General features: G+C 38.2%; 3 protein-coding genes across 3 annotated transcripts in view; 2 read left to right on the plus strand and 1 right to left on the minus strand.

The window, feature by feature from the left end:
• Nucleotides 1-21,191, plus strand: part of LOC133331861 (WD repeat-containing protein 26 homolog) — a 155,103-nt gene that overhangs the window by 91,567 nt on the left and 42,345 nt on the right. The gene's annotated exons all lie outside the window — the stretch shown is intronic.
• Nucleotides 4,817-5,963, minus strand: LOC133331845 (uncharacterized). The gene is made up of 2 exons (XM_061540228.1): nt 5,286-5,963; nt 4,817-5,213 (listed from the first exon to the last, which is right to left on the minus strand). Exons 1-2 carry the CDS (start codon nt 5,916-5,918, stop codon nt 4,818-4,820), a joined length of 1,029 nt encoding a protein of 342 aa, XP_061396212.1. The 5' UTR covers nt 5,919-5,963; the 3' UTR covers nt 4,817.
• On the plus strand, nt 20,668-21,156 carry LOC133331882 (uncharacterized). Its single transcript, XM_061540272.1, has one exon. The coding sequence runs from the start codon at nt 20,668-20,670 to the stop codon at nt 21,154-21,156; it is 489 nt and encodes a 162-aa protein (XP_061396256.1).

The following is a 21,191-nucleotide window of genomic DNA, read 5'->3' on the forward strand; positions in this document are numbered from 1 at the left end:
GTTTGGAAAGCTTATGGAAGGTGTATGTGCTTGTGGCTGGTTATGGGTACTTAAGTAATGCCACAGATTGTATATGGAAATATGTGTGGCCGTTTGTCCTCCCACCACACACCAAAATATGTTAGCAGAGTGTTTCTATATACAATTTATAATTAATTATAGCCTTTACCGTGGTGATCCCAAACCTCTCTATTCGCATCGTTGCTAATGAATCACTGTGACTTCACTGTGAGTCGGTTGGATATAGATAAGACTATATAGCTAAAACTACCACTTTTGACCTGCAAACTAGTTTTGTTATGTTGCACTTCTAACTGTCTAATATTATAGGCGCTATCATGGTCGCTTCTTGTGGCTTTATTTGACCTTCCGCAGGAATAACTATCCATAACCTTTACGACCTTAAAAACATTTAACGTATTAGGCACACATACGCACACACATCTACAAAGCTATCTTGTACTCACACTTAGACGTAAGCTTATTGTTAACAATAATCCATGTATGAATGTCATATCTTTGGAACTAAAAACTAAAAACAGGTGAAAAACGATTTTCAAGGAACCTTGCCATATCGTCTTATGTGGGACTCGTCTTTAAAGTCCACAGTTATACACACATTAAATCAACGTAGAATGCTGCGCTTCTTGCAGAAAAATAAAAACAACTCTCACAGGTCCTTCCTCTTCTCACCACGGCTGGAAGGATAAACTACCAAATACAACAACACTTCGATATCGATAGGCGATCTATATCTTTATATACATATTTATACATTATTTATGTACATCGCGTGCGCGCATACATACATCCACGAGCTATGCTAGTATATGTGTGTATGTGTTTTTGCATTTGTGTTCATATAATCACTAGAAATGCAATACATATAAATAAACATATGTATGTGTAATGAACAAAAAATTGAAAAAAAAAAAACAAATAAATAAACAAGAACAAAAAACTAAATAAAATCTAGACTAGTTTAAGCTAAGTTTATTAATGCTGTTCCCGCATGATTTGTAAGCAGCTATATCAGCAACACATGAACATAAATACGTACACTAATGAAACAAAACATATAAATCGAATAAACTGAAATTTGATGCCAAAAATAAGACCTCTGTGAACCAGTATTTATATTACTATGATATGAAAGAATTTCAGTGGGTTTTTTTTATAAATATTTTACTATTTTACCGGTTGTAACATATATATCGAAATAACAATGCCCGACCTTAAAAATTATATATATATATATAGTTTTGATCAGAGAAAAATTATATACCAATATAGGCAAGCCCTTGTGTCTGTAGTAATTACAAACAATCCAATTGTGATAGTTCCCAAGGATTTGCATTGAATTGTCGAATCGTCCGAATTATATTTTAGAGTGTAAAGTGAATAAGAGTTTCCGTTCTTTGGAATCAATGTTATACGAAGGTATTGGTACATATATCATTCTGAATACAGATGCGCCTTATACCACTTGCACGCTATGTTTATTGTTGCACGTGTTCATGACGAGCTGGTGATATTATTGACTGATGTGGTGTTCAGATATGTTTGGGTCTCAAGTGCCAGACTCAATCAAAACAAGTATTTACTTCTATGGCAAATAATTAGGGGCTGTGGTTTCAATTTCAGGTAATCAACAATGTGTTTTTCATGAGTAGCAACTTTTGTGATAGACACGTGAATGTTGGGTTGGTCTACAACACCGCTGTGGCTCGATAACAGAAAATGATATCAGTTCACTCGATCAGTTCAAGTATTCGAATTGGGAACAACAACACGAGTTGTTGTATCTATTTTAATTATGTTTGAATGATTTAGCAGTTATGAAGATAATCAATCAATCGATTACCAAAGAGTGCTTCAAGTGCTTCAGTATCGCGAACCAACCTCATATTCCAAACAAACAAATTTCTACCAATGTGGCTCAAATTCGTTCTATAAAGATTGAATTTAAGACAAGTAAGGATGTGTTTGTCTGTTTTGTGTTGCCAAGAGATATATATTTTCAGCCTAGGACCATGTGTGTAAAATTGTAAATCATATGTCGAATTCCACCGTTGATTACTAAAAGTAAAAATCACTGTACAAAAAATGTTGAATTACAGTTTTACAGTCATACAAATGAAAGTAAAAAAGCAAATTCAAAAGTTTGTTTTGTCATTTATTACGTATCTAGCACTTAACAAAATTATGCAAAAAAAAAAAAGAACCAATAAACACTAAGTCTGTGTTTATACATGCGACTTTTGTAAACAACTCTGCTGAGTTCTTAGAAGTGAGAGGCATAAAAAGTGACAAGGGGAAAGAAATTCGAAAGAGAATCGAAGAGAGCAGCAGCAGAGTTGCTTAAAAAAGTTGCATGTATAAACCCAGACTAAGAAAACCGAAAAAACACGGAAATAACTCGTATGTACTCACTTTTGAACGTCTGCATTTTATTAATAATCTGAAAAAAGAAATGCAAAATTACACTTTTTGAAATCGACTTCGGTTTTTTTAGCTCATTTTGTAAGTTTACCAAAAACATTGTGCAGAGTTTTGAACAAAAATCAAATAAGTAATGAAGTGATGTTTAATAATCACTTTTTTCTACCCAGTAAATTGCAAAGGGGCTTGAATTGTGGCAATTAGTGGTCATATGGGTACGAAAACGCTCCTAATCGCTTCTAAGTTATGTGGACTCACGTCTAATGATAAGAGAAAATTTAAATGTACTCGTCAGACGAGTTAGTCGTTGGACTCTGAGAAGGTTTCTTCCAGAGATTGGTTACAGCTGCAGTAAAAACCCGGTTTTATCGGAAAAAGCTGCAAATTCAAGGTAAATTTTTTTAATTTTTTTAAATACTAATCCAAAGGCGCAATGTAAAGCACGGGTGAGGAATCGTTGGCTTTAAGTTCTCTGTTGAGAGCATTGTAGAGTAATATTAATCGGTGATAATAACGCCTATCCTGTAGAAGACGTAATTATGAGAAGGTCCTCACCCCGATCTGAAGGATAATTTGTGGTCAATCGTAAAGAGTACCAATCAGTCCCTAAAATAAAGACGAACTTTGGCAAATATATGAGTACAACAAATATTCGTGTTCTGCAAAAGTGAGTGCATTGGAGTTGATTTTGTTTTCTTAATTTTTATTAGAAATCGAAGAGTTAGCCTTTTAATTTTAATGTGTCTTCTTAAGTACAAAATTCCTAATAAAGTACAACAAACATTTTTGAACTTGCTTTATTACTTCTGCAGTGGTGCCTAATTGTATGTACCGCAGAAATGCGGTCATTGATTACAAAAAAAAAAAAAAACAGAAATTACTGTTATGAACAAACGCAAAAAGAGTCCTAATTTAATGTAGACAATTTTACTTGCGACAATTCTTAGTTTGCAGGTGTGAGAGGTGAATGTCATTGCCATTCCCCCACTCTCCCTCTCTCTCTACCTCTCTGTTGTGCATTTAACTTAACCCTGCAAATCAATAAAACTATGCAGAATTCAATTGTAGTTTAATCTATTGCAATTGCACCAAACGGGATACTTTGAAATGAAAAGACTGAAAGTTCGGCAGACATATAACGATGTAATTGTGGAAATGTCGTCATTATATTTATGGGATTGATTATCATTATATTTAGGGAATTTGTGGAGAAGGTACCAAATGAATATTTGTGAGAAATCTTATTAGTCCGCAATAGACAATAATCAAGTAACGATACAAACAATTCCGCTGCTTACCCCACATAAAGCCCTGAAACAACTCCCCGACAATTGTTAATGCAAAAATTAACACACACACACAAAAGAAACATTTTTGGACTTAACCCGAATTCTATTAAAGAACAAAAAACAACCACAATAGAGGGAAAAAATGTAACAATTCCGTGAATTCTATTTAAACATCGCAGCAAGCAAAATGTTACGTGACACGCTTTCATTTGAATATTTCTTAACTTTTTCTCTTGCGTTGCGGCAACTTTTCATCGTTGGCTCTCAACGGACAAGGGAAATAAAAAAAACACCATAAAACTTACGCTTTTGTGTTTACACTCGGCTGGATATGCCAACCAACCGGCCAACCGAACGAACCAGAACCGGAAAGAGAACAAATAAAAATAATAACAAATATTAAAAGAAGAAAATAAACAAAGGGTTATGTAATGGTTCGTGGTCCTAACAGAAGCCCAAATTACATGGCCAGAACCAACGAACGACAATAAAATGTAACTGTTTTCTTTTCTGCATAAGTCACCCATTGCCCTTGAGAATGCGTTTCCACAATTATATAGAATCAAATTTTGAAGCGTTATTTCGATTTGAACTAGGCCAACACAGTCTGCCGAACATCTTGTGAAAAACAAGTGTACAAAAACACATAACGCAATCATTGTTCGCCGACTTAGAAATTACAGAGATTTCTAATACAACAGAGCTTGAAAGTATTCCGGCTGTAACAAACAATACAATACAATTTTCTCGTTTCCATCAGAACTCTTATCAATGGAAAAAGCACAAAGGTAATGTGATCATGTTAACTTTGCAAGTTTGGAGGGTTTTTGCATATGCTCCTTTTAATGCTCTGCCCGATTAGCGGTAGTGTGAAGGACCCAGCTATATTTCAGACTGTATGGCCAAATGGATTACTGTAGTTTGATTTCCACCTTTGTCATGAAATGATTTGCTACTCTTGTTTCCGATTTACAACTCTAGATGTTGATATGGGGTTGCAGAGTCGATGAAAAAGAAAAATACCACGTCACTTTTAATAGTTGAAATATTTATTTGTCGTTAAAATAACTTGTGTACTGGGGCGGCTTAGACAAGCAGACCGCCTGGGGCGCTGAGAGCTGGCAAATGTTTAACAGTCCGCATGAAATCGGCAACTTCACAGGCATAGGAGTAACCAGCGGTGATGTCTGTCTTCTTCCAGCTAATGTAGTTGACCTTGTCACTGACGTCGTTGCATATGATGTAGTCCCTCTTGATTTCTTCCAAACTCAAGTGAGGATTGTTGACGCCAACGAAGACGATGCCCTTCCGGGTGGAGGGCTCAATAACCACACGGAAGTACAGCTTAGGTACGGGGATAAGACCGTTGTGGTTGGAGTCATAGGCCAAATACAATGGGGTCTGCACACCGTGTTTGTTGGGCAGGGTGGTGACACCATAGACACCGGTATAGCAGTCTACGTTCTTGGAGTTTTTGCTCACCTAAACGAAATAAAAGCAATTGACAATTAGATACAACTCAGTCAGCAGCGTACAAAGTTTGGAAACACTAACCCAAGCACGAACACCATCTTCTACACGAGCCCAGTTGCCAGCATTAAAAACTTGCCATTGGGGAGCAGCATTGATGAACAAGAAAGTGGCACGTTGTTGGGTACCGTACATAAAGTCAGCCTTGGCGCCCATATGACCGCGGGCCAAGAAAATGTTCTTAGAGGTGTCGAAATATTTCTGAGCATCGCCTCCTAATTCGGAGTTGATAGTTTCGATTTGAGTGGATTGGGTGTAGAGCTTGTCGACATTCTTTCCATTGAAAAAGCCAGCTGTTTGGAAGGTGATACGATCAACACCGGTCTGGTAGTAGTTGCTGCCTGGTCCCAACTTATGGCGTACATAACGGGTGACTTCTTCTTGTTCGTTGTAGCAAATTTCCATTTGTTCAGCAAAACGGCTGGAGGAAACCTCAAAGCCAACGCCGACCAAAATGCCGCCATTGCAGGAACTTCCCTTCTTCTTGGCAACAAAGCCAGGCCATGATTTGCAAACCAATTCGGAGAAAGCATAACTAGTGCCGTCAACCTTGAAGGTGGTACCGCCCACACAGGTGGCAGTAATTAGTTTGGTGGCCTTGACTTTGAATTCCCCAGGGCAGAACATTTGCAGGGTGCGGCCAGCATCTACATGCATGACACCAGTGGCAGAGTAGGGGTAAAATTCTGTGGAGTCAGTCTTCAAGAAGACAGGTTGGGGATCCTTCAAGCCGCCACGAATATCAATGCTGCATTCTAAAAGCAGGACACAGTTTATCTAGTTGTAACACAACAGAGTTGGCCTGAACGGCACGGACACTACATACCATTGGCTCGGCCCTCAGGAAGAACATCGACAACAAGGTTACGTTCGAAGATTTCGTCTTCCACAACCGGGGGAGCTGCTGGCAGGTCGTCGGAGATCTTCAGGTTTTCCATAAGATCGGTGGGAACACCCACAACGCCGGCCAAACTGACATGGGCCAGACAGGCGAATGCTGCCAACAGCAGTAATAAATTTACACCGAATTTCATTGCGGGTACTTGACTTGTGACACACCTATTCGCACTGCCAGCGCCTTAAATACCAATTTCTCGTCTTATCAGTGCGAATAGTTAGATAACACGCCTCCAGTCCACCACTAGGCCTTTTGTCCGAATTCTAATATTTTGCATTTAATCGGACAGTCCTATTGTCGTGTCTTATCATTGCGATTGTTTTTCTTTGCCCACTTGGCAATCCGTTATCTACACAATCAGCGTTGGTTCTCTATTTTTGGGGTTAATTGAAGTGTCTGCGTCGAACGTCAATTTAATATTCTTCGCCGTTCTATTTTCATTCCTCGTCCATCCGATTTTATCGCATGGAATATATCAATAGTTTGAGTGAGTCGACCGTACATTCGCGACGTTGTTGAAGTTCGTCGAAGATAGAAGTTGGTGGTCTTCGCCAACAAGCAGCAGATCGCATGTAAATGAAATCAAACATCTGCGGAGTTACTCACGACGGTAGATGGCGCGTTACACAATTACTCATTTAAGACGCTGTGGATGTGGATGCTGACACGGCAGGTGATAATTGAAGTAAGTGAAACGAACCGAAACCAAACGAGAGAAACGAAACGTAACCCAATAATGCCGTCAAAGGTAATAAATGAATGTAAGCGAATGTCTCTCTCCTCGAAATCGGCATGGCACAGACACGCGTACCTGCCAAAAACGATACCTTCTCCTTCCTCCTGGAATGGAATTGCATTGCTCGACAGATCACGTGCGGCCAATCGAGAGGAATTTTACCCTCATTTGCTTTTAGCATTACCGCCTGTACCTGCTCTCCATGCACAAATGGAACAACATAGAGGACCAGATAGAGAGACGATCTGAACGTGGGAGACTGTCTTAAAATTCGGCCGACCAGTGTATTAATTGTATTAGAATTCCTTAAAGCTCATCCTCAAATCTTTCCCTTGGGCTAGAACTCCTCATTCAACCCCACAAATTTAATAGCAACTAATTACAAAAGACAAAAACGAAAGCAAAGCAAAACCAACAACAGGAACAAGAACAAGAGCACTCATCCTCCAACACAACAGAAGCTGTCAATGTTATGTAATTAGTATTATCTATGGACAAATTCCGAATTAAAGTTCTAGAAGAAAAAATCAAGTGTAAAAAAGCGAATGTGCTGCACAGCGAGGCAAGAACAATTAGTGAAGTAAAGGTAACGGTGAATTGGCACTTGGCCATCGCCAACAGATGGGCGAGTGGGTGCTGGTCACATCCTCTGAGTTTGCTTAATTTGTTGTAATTGATGACTTGTGTAGAAGTTTGCCTTAACGACGCAACAGATTTTCAAGCAATCTTCACATAAGCACGGACGCAGAGCCCAACGGCGAACGACAACCGTCGGCAGACAGCTACCCCTGCAATGGCGTGGAACAAAGAAATCAACAAGAAAAAGTCGTGCAAATGCCAGAGTAAAAGTGGCCCGGCCCAGGACAACATATTCCATGTTGGCATGGGAATAGGGACATGGACTGATGACGACATAACAACCATTTCATTTAGTTAATGTTTGGAGAAAAAAAAAACAACAGCAATAAAAACCTACCCTCGGATAAAATGATTAATGACACTTTTAAAGGTCCGTTAAGTACTTGGCATTTGGTGTGTCTAATGAAAAGGGTTGAGCAAAATGAAATAAAAAAACACACACACACACACTCAAATTAAATCAACTGTGATATGAAAGCACCGCCATCATGTTTACAAAACTCACTCCTTCGTATACACCTCGGATACGCGGCGGTAATATGATGAATGGATTAATGGGCGGCTGGTGGTTTACATGTTGATCCGAATCAATTACACAACTTTCCAAATTGGGTTTCATGTGTGTTGCAGCAATTGTTGATGTTTTTTTTTTCTTGTTTGCGAAGAGCCTCGAGATGGGCGAGCACTGAGTCAAGTTTTCTATCTACCGTGTGGTGTAAGTAGTGCAGTCCGGGTAGCTACTGAGAGCTGGTGTGTGTAAAACCAAAGTATATCGTCGCTCCTTTATACACAAATAATTGAATCCTTTTGTCGAAATCCTATCTAAGATCCTGTCTACATCGATACATTTGACAAAGATACATCTCTCGTAACAGTTTTGTTAAGAAATCGCACAAACACACCCACAGCCGCTCAGTGGTAGGTCGCCCATGCCTCTTCAATAAGTAAATCCGAGCAAATCCTTCTCGTTCGAAGTGAGGGCGATGTAGGTTTTATTTGCTTGTAGTGCGACACAGAAACTCTCTCTTACACACACACACGTATTTCTAAAGAACTACACTTTTCTGTTTACTTTTTAACTTTTGCACACATCCACATGGGTTTTCCATTTAAATCTTTTGTGACGATAAGTCCTAACATGTTTAAATGTATTAGGGTCTTTGAGGATATTTGCGAGCTCTCAAACAACATTCGAATATGGGCTCCTCTGAATCTTTTTGTAAAGTCGTAAAACGTAAAACAAACCTTTCCATAGTAACGATAGACGATAATTTGTTAAGCCATGCAACATTTGCCATATTTTCCGGCTCGACTGTGAGCCATTTTCTGCTCCACGGAGTGGGAAAATAACCCCATTTTCAAATGGAAGGTTAATGTCCTTGAGACATAAATAGACCACTAGCTGGTCCGCTAGGGTGGCATCGACGTCGGTATCGGTATCGTAGTTCCCAATACCATTTGTTCATTCAACAAGCAATGGTCCAGTGATAGCTATGCCGCAACTCCCATTCTGTAGTACCAGCCGAAGTCCTCCCTTCTTATCGCTATCTTAGATACAAATCGAAAATCAACTGGAAAAGGAAAGGATCCCTTTTCACTTAACAAGATGCATGTATAATGAAGTAAATCGACATTTATGTATGAGCCTTACTCAAACTCAACCACTGCACAACTGACACACACGAAGCGCCACCACATGCTACGGTTGTGGGGGGAAAACAACAACCAAATGTTTTATGAAGACTTTTATGTATCATTGATTTTCTATCCGAAAGGTTAAACACTCAAGCGTAACGAGAAAAGCTTACGTTGCACAAAGAAAAAACACTTGCACACACAAACGCACACACATACACACACAAATACCAAAACAGTTCCAGCCCCCACCAACCCAACACTGACTGACAATAACAATAACAATAGCATAATAAGGATCTAAATTGCAAAAATAGATTCCATGTCGACTAGATGTTACGTGTAGGACAGCCATACTCATAGGAGTTGGATCTGCGAAAACTTGAAGGAGCTCTAACGAGCACTGTCATCAGCGTGGCGCATTAACACACATATGTACATGTGAAAGACTAACTGTCTGACAGACTGACAGGAAAAGTCGACACTTGTCGAAATTTAATTCCCCCTACTCCTCAGCAATGCAAATCACTTGACTCCCTTTACAACTCAACAGAGCTCAACAACGGCACGAATACGAATAGTCGTACATCCATCCCATGCCCTCTTCGGCAGGGACTATCATGAATGTATGCCACACCATCTCTATCACATTGCCACCTAATGATTTCTATCACACTTCATTATTTCCCGGATTAAAATTGCTCTCCAAGTTTCAATAATCATAACAATATTAGTGAATGATTTGAATTCCAAAGTCGCTTAACTGGCTGTAATGAGCGAACGTATGAATGTTGGCAAATAGACGGAGAACGGTCGCCAGGGGAAGGACGATTCCGCATGGCAGAAAAGTGAAAGTCAAATCACACAGGCGTGGATCAATGCTTAACGTACAGCTGTATGTGTGCACAATTACGTATGTATGTGTAATACATGTGGTGCTCGGTGAGCTCGTCCTTTAAATCTGGTAATCCAATTCTATTTCACATCATGCGAAATGATTTCACCAACATTACTGTCAGCTTTCATAAGCGTTTAACAATTAGTGTCGACATACACGCTGACTGGCACCGCCACACATAACGACGTCGACATACAGATGCCTTCATACGACACTACATATATGACGAGGGGATGGGGGTAATGTAAACACTTATAATCTTATTAAATATGCCCCCCAGTACGGTATAGAGTATTATGGATGTCATCGTTGACGATTACTGTGTTCAGTTAACTGACTACCAATGACCGACCCACTGGAGCGAAATCGAATGCTACAAATTATTTACAAATGCAGTCAAATTACATTTCCAACAACCAATGGACGCCATATTAGAAAATAAAAAAACCTCCGCTTTGGCTGTTGGATTAGAATAAAACACTGCTTGTCGCAATTAAACCACGTATTAAAAAAAAACTACACAATATCGATGGGACCGATTTAAACCATCAGACATGTTTACGTGCCATATGTTCGGTTGTATAACTATGTACGTATGTATTTGTTGCAATCAATTCTGTACAATGTATGTAACTCACATTGTGAGGAACTACACAATTACCATTTCATACACACACCTAAGAGATTTGGATTTTTTCTACTCTAATTATATGTACATATTTCAGGCAGATGACGAACAAATGGTCTTAGTAAACATTCCAACAATATTTGGTACTAAGAACGTTCTATCCTCACAATAGTAAATATTCAGGACCATTAAACACCGTGGTTGGCGTGTTATTGGATAATACATGTGAAAGCGTTGCTGATTCCACAGCCAATGTGAATTATAACATTCATCGACTGTGGCCTTCAACCGAATGTAAAACATTTATAAATTAATGGGCATATGTACTCTCATCCATGAATGCATGGCATCAAACGATTGCAGAGTGTAGACATTTGCAGTATATTGCAACACCGATGTACGCTCATGCTTACCACATTCTTGGCTATGTACATTCGAGTATGTGTCTAGGTTCTGGGTGTGCAAGGCAGCCATAAGGAATCGTATATGCGCGCCAAAGGTTGAAGATAAAACGTTGAATTCCACTGTCACTTGACATCAGGTAGTTGCTCTCGCTGTTGTACCGGTCTTTCGGTACAAGAAAGCAAAAGCCTCTTCTAATCATTACTATTTCCCAACGGAGAACAACGGCTCTGAGCTGCAAATTGTATACAGGTGGATACACATACCGTCTCAGCGAAAATTACAATGAATTAAAAATTCGAAGTCTTCCTTGCACCAATCCAACATCAATTCCGTACGTAAGAATTTGCGGGACAAACGTGAGGCGAGTGCTGCATGGCGTATAATAAACGAAGCGTATGATTACGCTTGCATATGTATACGTACCAGGGACATTGGAAAACAATTAGTGTTTGCATATCTGACGCACCATGCAATAACACCAAAAGTACAAAGCGTCTCCTTCATTTGAATTTAATGTTTCAGTCGTTCCCACTAAGTACCTTAATTCAGGCGATTATTTGGTCTGCATTTGAAAAACTTCATGACATTCAAAGAAATACAATTTCAAACCCGCGTACTATGGGCCAGATAGATTTTTCACCATATTTAGAGCAGTGGGTTGATGAAATAAATATGTATCTCATATAAGGGTTTCGAGGGGCCCTGATTACGATTTTTTGGTAAAAATATGTGCTACACAATGCGAACTTAAAATACCAAATTACAGCTAATTTAGTTGATGCAGAGGCAATATTTTTTAATTTATCATCAGCATGCTGTGTTAGTAAAAGTCAATTTTAATTTGTTTATAGAATTCTTAAAGACAATTTCCAACGACTATTTGTATATTATCGACAATAACTTTTTTTATTCGTCTTATATGCAAAATTTTTGAATATTACCATTAAATTACAAGTAATTTTCACTATCATTATAATCACCAGTTTCATTTGTTTAACTGACCGCTATTTTATGTTAATATTTTGACTCATGTCAGTGTTATACAACAATTTTCAAATATAAATTATATTCACAAAAATATGAAATTTTGACTTTGACCTCATGTCATTTGTAAACCGTGACCCACAATGTTATAAAATGTTACTGGTGTAAAGCTTGTTCAAAACATATTTCAATTTATTGCCGCCCGACAGCCTTTTATGGTTTCGGTAAAAAATTGAAGCATCATACTGACCAATATTGCAAATTAAAATAAATAAGCTTTTGTTTATTTATGTCATGGCAATGTGTGTGCATGCTTATTTTGTATGTGTATGTGACCCTACGCTACACGGCGTCCGGGTTATTTCTGTCTTCATTGTTCGCTGGAACTCTGAGGTCTACCGTATCTGTTTCTCTTTACTGCGCCCTCTTAATTAAAAGGCAGCTGAAACTTAAAAACTTTCCGCTGTGCTGATGAAAAAATTAAACTTTTCTAATTTAGATTTTTTGTGCCCACCTGCGTCCTTTGGTTTACCGGTTTTCACATGCCTCCTTTGGGGCTGCATCTCACTCTTCGCATTGTCAAAGTTTCCGAGATTTTAATTGATTGCTCGCTATGGATGCCGTCTACTAGTAGATCGGAGTCCATTGCTTGCCCTTCAATATCGCTCTGTTTACAAATAATATTGGAATTGTTTTTCTGCACACATCCGCTTACACTTTCTTTATCACTTTGGTCTGCCGTCGGCTTCGTAGGACCACACACTACCATACACATGTATCTATTTAATTATTGTAGTGTGTGATTCGAGATGTTTCACATTTAATGGTAAATGGTTGGTCTCTGATTGTAATTGCAAATAGGTTTTCTGCTCAGAGAAGTAAAAAATGCCAAGAATGCCACGATTATTCAGCCTAGTACGTAGATAACTGAAGTCGTTCCGTTTTAAAACGGCCTAATAAACACTTTCATCTATTGTGCGAAACGCTTCCTTCACCCCTCATACATATAATTCTGTGAGACATGGGGCGAGGACAGCTGTTTGTCATTCCGTCTTCTCGTATCGATACACATCTGTTTGCTGGTGTTACCCCGTGCTTGTGCCTGTGTTTACGTTGAAACCCACAGTGTTATTTCGAATCGTCATTTTCCTTCTTACTCAATAGGTGCAGAGAAGAATCGTTAGAACTGATTTAGGTGTTGGCTGCTCCCGCAAACTTCCTCCAGCCACGGTTAATCGATAGCACAGCAATTGTTGTGACATTAGTGGTTGTAGTCGCACACGTGTGTATGTGCGTGTGTTCACGTTAACCGACTACAGAACCTAGGAACACCATGTAGGTACATTAAAAACAATTTCCCTGACAGTTTTATTTGTTCTCTCGCAATAAATATGAATATATAGCCGGTTTTATGGATGTCTACATTCGTTATATTGACTTTGCCTTTCCTCACCGTGCCCACCAGTCCGACCTTGTATATGTGTGTTTTTCTATCCCCCAAACCCAATCACCTTCCTTTGCGAAATGTATCCATGGTAAGAAGCTTGGCCACCACTGAGGGTCACATAGCAGCTTCTAAGTTAAATTGAATTCGGCACAATGGCTGCCAATGAATGGAGAAACTAACTGCCGAATTTATAAAACGAAAGCTATGCAAAATAATGAAATTAGCATTTCTCTTCAATGAGTTTTACTTAGGCGTTTCCATTTAGCGTATGGGGGAGAACGGCTACTGGTGGCGCTGAGTAATCGTTGACAATGGTTCCTAGCGAATTAATAAAGGCGGGAGTCATGTCTCACTTACTTCTCATTAGTTCGTCACCAAATTGACTTTGTTGATCATTCAGGCAGATTCTAATTCCAAAACCCCATGCTTAAGAAGAAAATGAAATAGAGGAGTATAACAATCAAAACACTTCAAAGTCAAAAACGACTGACTGGGGAGAGTCAATGCCACAATTTAATTGGTTGTGTAGTTCGCTTCGTAATACGCTCGATATTTAAAAAGGCGTGTCGGCCACATGGAATAAATGGAATCATGATGTTCAGGGCCTCATATGGACCATGATCATTCAGCCATTCTTCCATCCGTACACCCTTTTCCATTTCGTTTCAAAGCGTGCTATGCTGGCCGTTTTATTGCCTTTTCCTCCGTCAACGCCATAAGAAATGTTTAAAGCGTTTTGTTAAGCCATTTCGTTGACAGGATATTTGTTATGCTAACGGTAAATTAGATTTCATTTCATCTGTCCTCGTTTTCTCGTTCTGTGCCGCCTCTTTTGATTTTAATTTGATTTGTTTTTATTAAAGCGTTTGAGATTTAGTACTCGCTACACGAAAACAATTCTCGTTGTCACAAAACAGAATGTCATTTCATTTCATTTTATGTTTGTTTAAATGGCTGAACGTAGCATTTGATTTGTTGACTTGTGTTGACCAACCTCCATCCCCCCTTCGCCAGTCGTATCAACAAAGACCCGGGGGAACAATGCTCCGGGAGGACAAAGACATACTAATCACGATTTGTGTGTTGCTCCTTAGGGCATTCATCGCGCATACATAAGTTTATGCCTGTTTGGTTTTCAATTTGCCAGCCAACTGACATTCAATGTCGACTTCAACATCATTTAACTTGGCAAAAAAAAGTTTTTTTTTATTATTTTGATTTTACCGAAAGCGGATTAAAATTTGGTTTGGTGTAGAATAGCAAAGAGGATTACAGAAAGTCCTTGTACACTTTGTACGTTGGTTCCTATAGTTTAGCAACACTTGCAATAGTCGATCATTTTTTGCACCGACATTTGTCAAATGTGGTATGGGGGGAGGTGCAGCAGTCTGGCGTTGTTGTAACAATACAATGTACACCAGGTCTTCTTTTTGGAAACCACTTTTATAAATCGGCTAACAACAATGGCGTGATGTAACTTTCTCGTATAGAATACCTTTATTTTTGCAATGGATGCCCGGTGTTACCGTCATATAACTTATCGTAAGGTATCGATCAAACAATTTCAGTTTTATGCTCGATGGAAGGGTGACATATCGCAATAAAAAATTATATTGCTGTTTTTTTTTTGTGCATTCAGTTGTGTGTTACAGTTTTTCTTTGACAAAGACGAAAATGCAAGCCAAGAGGCTAAAACTGTGAATGGTGTTTGTGGTTCCGATACTGTAACAGCCAATTAAAACATTTACACAAAAAATAATAATGGATTTATTTTTCCCCAACTAATATTAATGTGCGTTACTATAAATATTAGAATGTATGATGGGTATATAATATTAATGCAATTATACTTTGAACTGATTTTAAACACATACACAAGGTTCATACATAAGGTTAAAAGGGAGGCGAATTCGAAGTCTTCATTGTCTGTCAAATTTATTGTTTGGAGCAAGGACTATACATTAGGTCACCCAGTAAGGACAGCTGATATCTACATATTTTGTTAAACTATTGTTCTGTTCCCGTATTGTAAGAATCTACTACTTTTTACTACGATAACGAATTTTCCTTTATTATATCGAAGAAAATAGTAAAATCGAGTAGAATCTTGCAGTACGGGAACAGACCATATGTGTTTTGAAAAAAAACCTAGTATACATTCACATAAATGCCGAAAACAATAAACAATATTTCAAGGCCTATATAAGGTCGGCCAGTAAACACAGGTGAGTATAAAGTTTCTTGTCAAATCATATTTTGAAACCTATACATATTGTCTTTGCGAAGCACATCTTGACTATTTCAAAAGTTTAAAGAAGATTTTCAAGTAAATTATCCTACAAATTATAGATTGTGTTGTGTTTTGGCTGTGTTTTTCATTTAAAGGCGAAACAATTAGTTTTCGCCTCGGCAAAAAAAAAATTGACGTTAAACTTAAGTTTTCTCTACGAATTCGCTTACTGGCCGACCTTATATAGGCCTTGCAATATTTTCTAAATAGAATTTTCGCTCCAGAGTTGTAATTTTACAAATTGTACTTTTGAATGAATTCGCCTTTTGGATGACCTGATATTTGGACCATGGATGGAACAAACCACCTTGAGAAAAAATTGTAATCAGTTGGTAACTGTGCTCTACTTTGTAATAATTATACCATGATAATTCCTGTCTTTTGAGTTTTTATTTCAAATATGTATGTATTGTTTCTAACAAACATTTATTGATTTCTATTAGTATTAGCATTTTCTGGTACGTTTGGACCTTTATTCTGTATATCAAGGTGACGTTCGAAAGGTGGAATACAAATAAATATTGGATACCCGTAGATACATACATCGTAAACCAAAAACATATGCATCAGATAGAACAACAACAAATTTACAAAAGCATCATTATTTAAGTGGGTACAGACCTTTATAGGATACCGTAAGAAGCAGTCGCATTACCCGACAATCGTACCCAAAATACGCGGCGTAAAGATTACCGCTACGTGTCTGTCACCTTGTCGGTGGTTTGCGAGAATTGCCATTTGTCGATATTGTAGGTGACAAATGTGTTGGTTTAACACTGTTCAGCCTAATTTAGGCTGATGTAAATCCAGCTCCCTACCCACTATTGTTTTTCATATGACTGGGTGTCGTGCGTGTCAATGTGTTTACCACAATCTTCGCATTTTCCATTGAATGTGTTCAGGTGATCCTGGTTACGTTGCCGTGTTCTCATAGACATTAGAAAGTGAGGTATCTGTACGTACGTGAGTATGTAGTTATTCTGTGTGGCAGACGAACTAAACGATTTCAGTTCACTTTCCATCCGAACACAACTTTGTTAATTAAAAATAACTATAGCTCAAGAAATGCAATCGTCAAGTCAAGGGTGACAAGCGTTCACAAGTGAACAACGCCAAACAGTTGTTGTTTAAAATATTTTCATTATAAAGGCAAAATTAATTTCTTAAGTTAAACATTAGTCTCGAGCGTAATGGCTAACTTCGTATTCAGCAAAGATACATCTTTTTGGGCGATTTCCCTAAATTTGAAAGCAAAGCACACACGATGACCTCTTTCTTGAATAACAGCGAGATAATACATAAGTCGGATATTATAATTTGTCATCGAGAAACGAAATAAACTTTATCAATTACAAGTTTTCTGCCTTCACGTCGCCTTCTCCTTTATTGTGTGACTGGCCGGTGGTAAAGGTCACAGCCATTCCATTCCCTTGGTTTGTGTGTTTGTCGATTCGACGTAAATGTGATTTACGACGACATCAATATTCATAAGTCCTAATGAAGTATTTGTGCTTCTGGATTCAGTGTGTGTCTGTCAGTTTTGAATCAACAGAAAATCTTCCATTTTGTTCATAATGGAGAGGGTAGTAATATTGGGGATACATGGCCCTTATTATTAATTGATAAAGGGTCACCTGATTGTCCAATTCCACCAGCGTTCAAATAATAGATGGTTTTTCTTTTTCCAAGTGAAACATAGCGGAATATTCGCTGTTCGTCATAGTGACCACAGTAATTATAGAGTTGTACATATTGTAGGTTTTCTATCAATGCTGAAAATAAATTTCCATTAAATATGCCGGCCTTAATGCGAATAGGAAGAACAATAGATCTAAGCCGATTAAACGTTATATGTACAGAGACCACAACGGGCAAATAGTGCGTCCTGAACCAATACCAATCGCCTGTCAGTTTGTGTATTTCATGGATGCCATTATTCGCAACATATGTCGTATTATGGTAAGCTGCTGGCTGGTATTCCAGCAATACCGGCCTTGAAACACTGGCAACTTATTTCTGCAACGTTTAGCGAGCTACCTGAAAACAAAGGTTCGTCGGCAGTAAGGACAGCTGAGTATTAAGTTTGGTGTCAAATCATATTTTGAAACCTACACATGCATACAAAATTATGTTAGACGTCAAAACGAAAATATTAGTTTTTTTATTAATTTCTCTTTCGAGATGAGCTACATGATCGGAGTTGCAATGAAAAGGAAAGCCAGAGAGATACTACATTCCCACCACTATGCGACGCGTTTCGCCGTTGGTTAAGCGGCTCATCAGGCATATTGGGCAATGTGACTGACAAATGTCTTTACTTGATAAGTTGTATTTATGTCGACTATTGTTGCGAAATTGCATCTATGAACTAAATTCAACCGTGTCAAGGTTCGGACATTTGACATCACACCAGAACATTCCTTTTCAGAGCAGATTTTTCTTGTAGTGACGGATTTTTTTTTTTCCATACAGACTACAATATTTGTCTTCAATGGTATGCAAATGCATATTGTGCAACCTTAGGAAGATAAGGAGGTGGTTTTGAACGCTAAGGCGCCGGACACTAACAGATGCCATGGGAACCAGGGTTCAAAGCCACCTCATTATCTTCCTAATGTTGCACAATATTCAGTTGCATACCATTGAAGACAAATATTGTAGTCTGTATGGAAAAAAAGTCCGTCACTACAAGAAAAATCTGCTCTGAAAAGGAATGTTCTGGTGTGATGCCAACTGTCCAAACCTTGACACGGTTGAATTTAATTCATAGATGCAATTTCGCAACAATAGTCGACATAAATACAACTTATCAAGTGAAGACATTTGTAACCCACATTGCCCAATATGCCTGATGAGCCGCTTAACCAACGGCGAAACGCGTCGCATAGTGGTGGGAATGTAGTATCTCTCTGGCTTTCCTTTTCATTGCAACTCCGATCATGTAGCTTATCTCGAAACAGAAATTAATAAACAACATTTACATGAATGATCCTTCGCCCTAAAAAGGCATAAAAACAAAACTCAAATATTAGTATTTTGTCAACATTCAATTCAATTTTAATTTATATTCGGACTATTTTAAGATTTTAAAGAACATGTTCTTGCCTCTTATTACTTACAGTATATGTGTTAAATCGCTGAAAACTGGGTTTTTTGTATAGTTCCACGCCATGTTATTTCAATTGCTTTTTGATCACTTATAACAGCTTTAATTGCTAATTTAACAAATGATGACATTTCTTTTTCCCCCAACACTCAAATTACCTTGTTTAATGGTTGACATTTCATGATAAATCATTTGCTGACCATTGGTATTATCTAAGTATATTACATTTTCTGCATAATATATATATATATATATATATATATACATATATATATATATGTTTGCAGTTTGTATTATAAAATATACCTTTATTATTTGTGCCCATTATTGAATTTAAGGGAACGCCGTCAGTAATACTTTTCCGCATCTTTCTTTATTATTTGATACAGCAATCAAAAATTTTCAGGCCGAAGATTTTTTATAATGAAAATTCAGTAATATCCAAAAATTTTTATTCAATGACAAATATTTATACAACGACGAAGCTATCGAATTTTCATCTTCTTTCATTAGCTAAGAGTTACTACAGACGATTGAAATTGGATAACAATTCGTTTGTTATTGTAAAATTACGAAGTATCACCTTTTTGCAAAAAATAAGTGCCGAAGTAGATAATTAGATGGAGTTAGAAACTCACTTCCAAATGCTTGCAGGGCATTTTTAAGTAAATTATATTACAAAATTGTGTTGTGTTTTGGTTGTGTGTGTGTGTTTTTTCTTCTATAAAATATAAAACGGCGAATCAACTAGTTTTCGCCGCGCAAAAAATGATCTTAAACTTAATAGAAGCCGCTGCTTTCTCTATGAATTCGCTTACTTGCCGACCTTAGGCCTTGGTTCGTACCACACAAGGTTTATTCATAAGGTTAACCGACAAGCGAATTCATGCCTTAGTATTCTCTTGCTGTAAACCATGGTCCAAATATCAAAATTTAAACACAGCACTGATTTTATTTTCATAAATAATAAACAGTTGTGTATTTAGGGCGATTTTTAAACAAATTGAAAATTTTATCGATGCCTTTGTCCAAGCTAACTATGTTTATTTTTTTTTTTGGCTTCTATCCGGGGCTGAAATTTAGTTTGGGATTTAAAAAATTCATAATGGAAAACAACAATTAAACGGAATGACTATGTCATTGAACATTTAAGTGTACCATACGCAGCTAATGTCCTCAATGTCCTTTCTGCATGTGATGCGTTTTGAGTTTATCCCAATCACCAATCACATATGGAGTCATTTGTACAGCTTCTTTTCAATGCTATTCGTATAACTGTAGCCACATCCCTTTGTACATCGTTTATGAGGCTATATCGCTTTAGTTTAGGCAGAATTTAACATTTTTCTACATGAGTAGAGGCGATATTAATTGTCCTTATGTCAAAATCGCCGGGGAATTTCGCAATCGAATGTGAAGTGAAAACACATCTCACCGTTAACGTCGCAGCAGTCGTATTTCTATTCTTTAGTTTAGGACATAAACTGTTGATTCCATTGAATCAAAGTGCGGTACGCCCTAATATCCGTACACCATTGGTATATTCCCCAACAAATAATGTGAACAGCGGTCGCACTTACAAAATTTACTATAAAAAACATTTGGGGATCTCAAGGGAATGTCAGTCATCCTTAGACCGCGATAGCAGCACCTACAGCGAAATATTACCGAACGGAAATCTGCAGTTGCCATATCGAAATTAGCTGTTTGGCGTTGCTTACAATTACAATGCCGAGAAAAATGTACTCATTCGGGGCTCTATTGCTACACTTAATCAGTTCATTTAGTCACTTGAATGCTCTGGAAATGCCGCTGGATTTGGTGCACGAAACTGTGAAACCGTCAGATTATTCACGACACCTTCTATTCCCATCACACTCAGATGGAGTGGTCGAGGTACCGCCGACCGTCGAAGATGAATATGGATTCGTTCACAGGGGTTCTTCTGCCGAGGAGAAGGAGTATTCCGAGGATGAACCAAGCGCAAAGGGCGTCAAGCCGAGCTGGATAGAGGTGCACATGGCCCAGCATGAGCCCAAACAAAAACACCCGAAGCACAACCACGCCCATAGACAAATTCATGCGCACGGCACTGTGCCCTCCATACGACGTTGTTCAATCGAGATCAGCAGCAAAATACCGGGAATATGCCAATCCATGGCATATGTCAACGGAAACGTCTGTGTTTCGGGCGACTACATTGATGCCTTCAACGCTGAATGCATGTAAATTGGATAGTTCTTCCACGCATTGGCAGAGTGTTG

The sequence above is a fragment of the Musca vetustissima genome, unplaced genomic scaffold, assembly GCF_032173495.1.
Source record: "Musca vetustissima isolate MV318-11 ecotype Yass unplaced genomic scaffold, APGP_CSIRO_Mvet_v1 utg24363, whole genome shotgun sequence".
NCBI classification, from domain to species: Eukaryota; Metazoa; Arthropoda; class Insecta; order Diptera; family Muscidae; genus Musca; species Musca vetustissima.

Coding starts and splice junctions, on each gene's coding strand:
- LOC133331845 (XM_061540228.1), bottom strand. CDS start 5,918: ATGCATGTAGATGCTGGCCGCACCCTGCAAATGTTCTGCCCTGGGGAA. Junction 5,214..5,285: donor AAGATGGTGTTCGTGCTTGG/GTTAGTGTTTCC, acceptor TATTTCGTTTAG/GTGAGCAAAAACTCCAAGAA.
- LOC133331882 (XM_061540272.1), top strand. CDS start 20,668: ATGTACTCATTCGGGGCTCTATTGCTACACTTAATCAGTTCATTTAGT.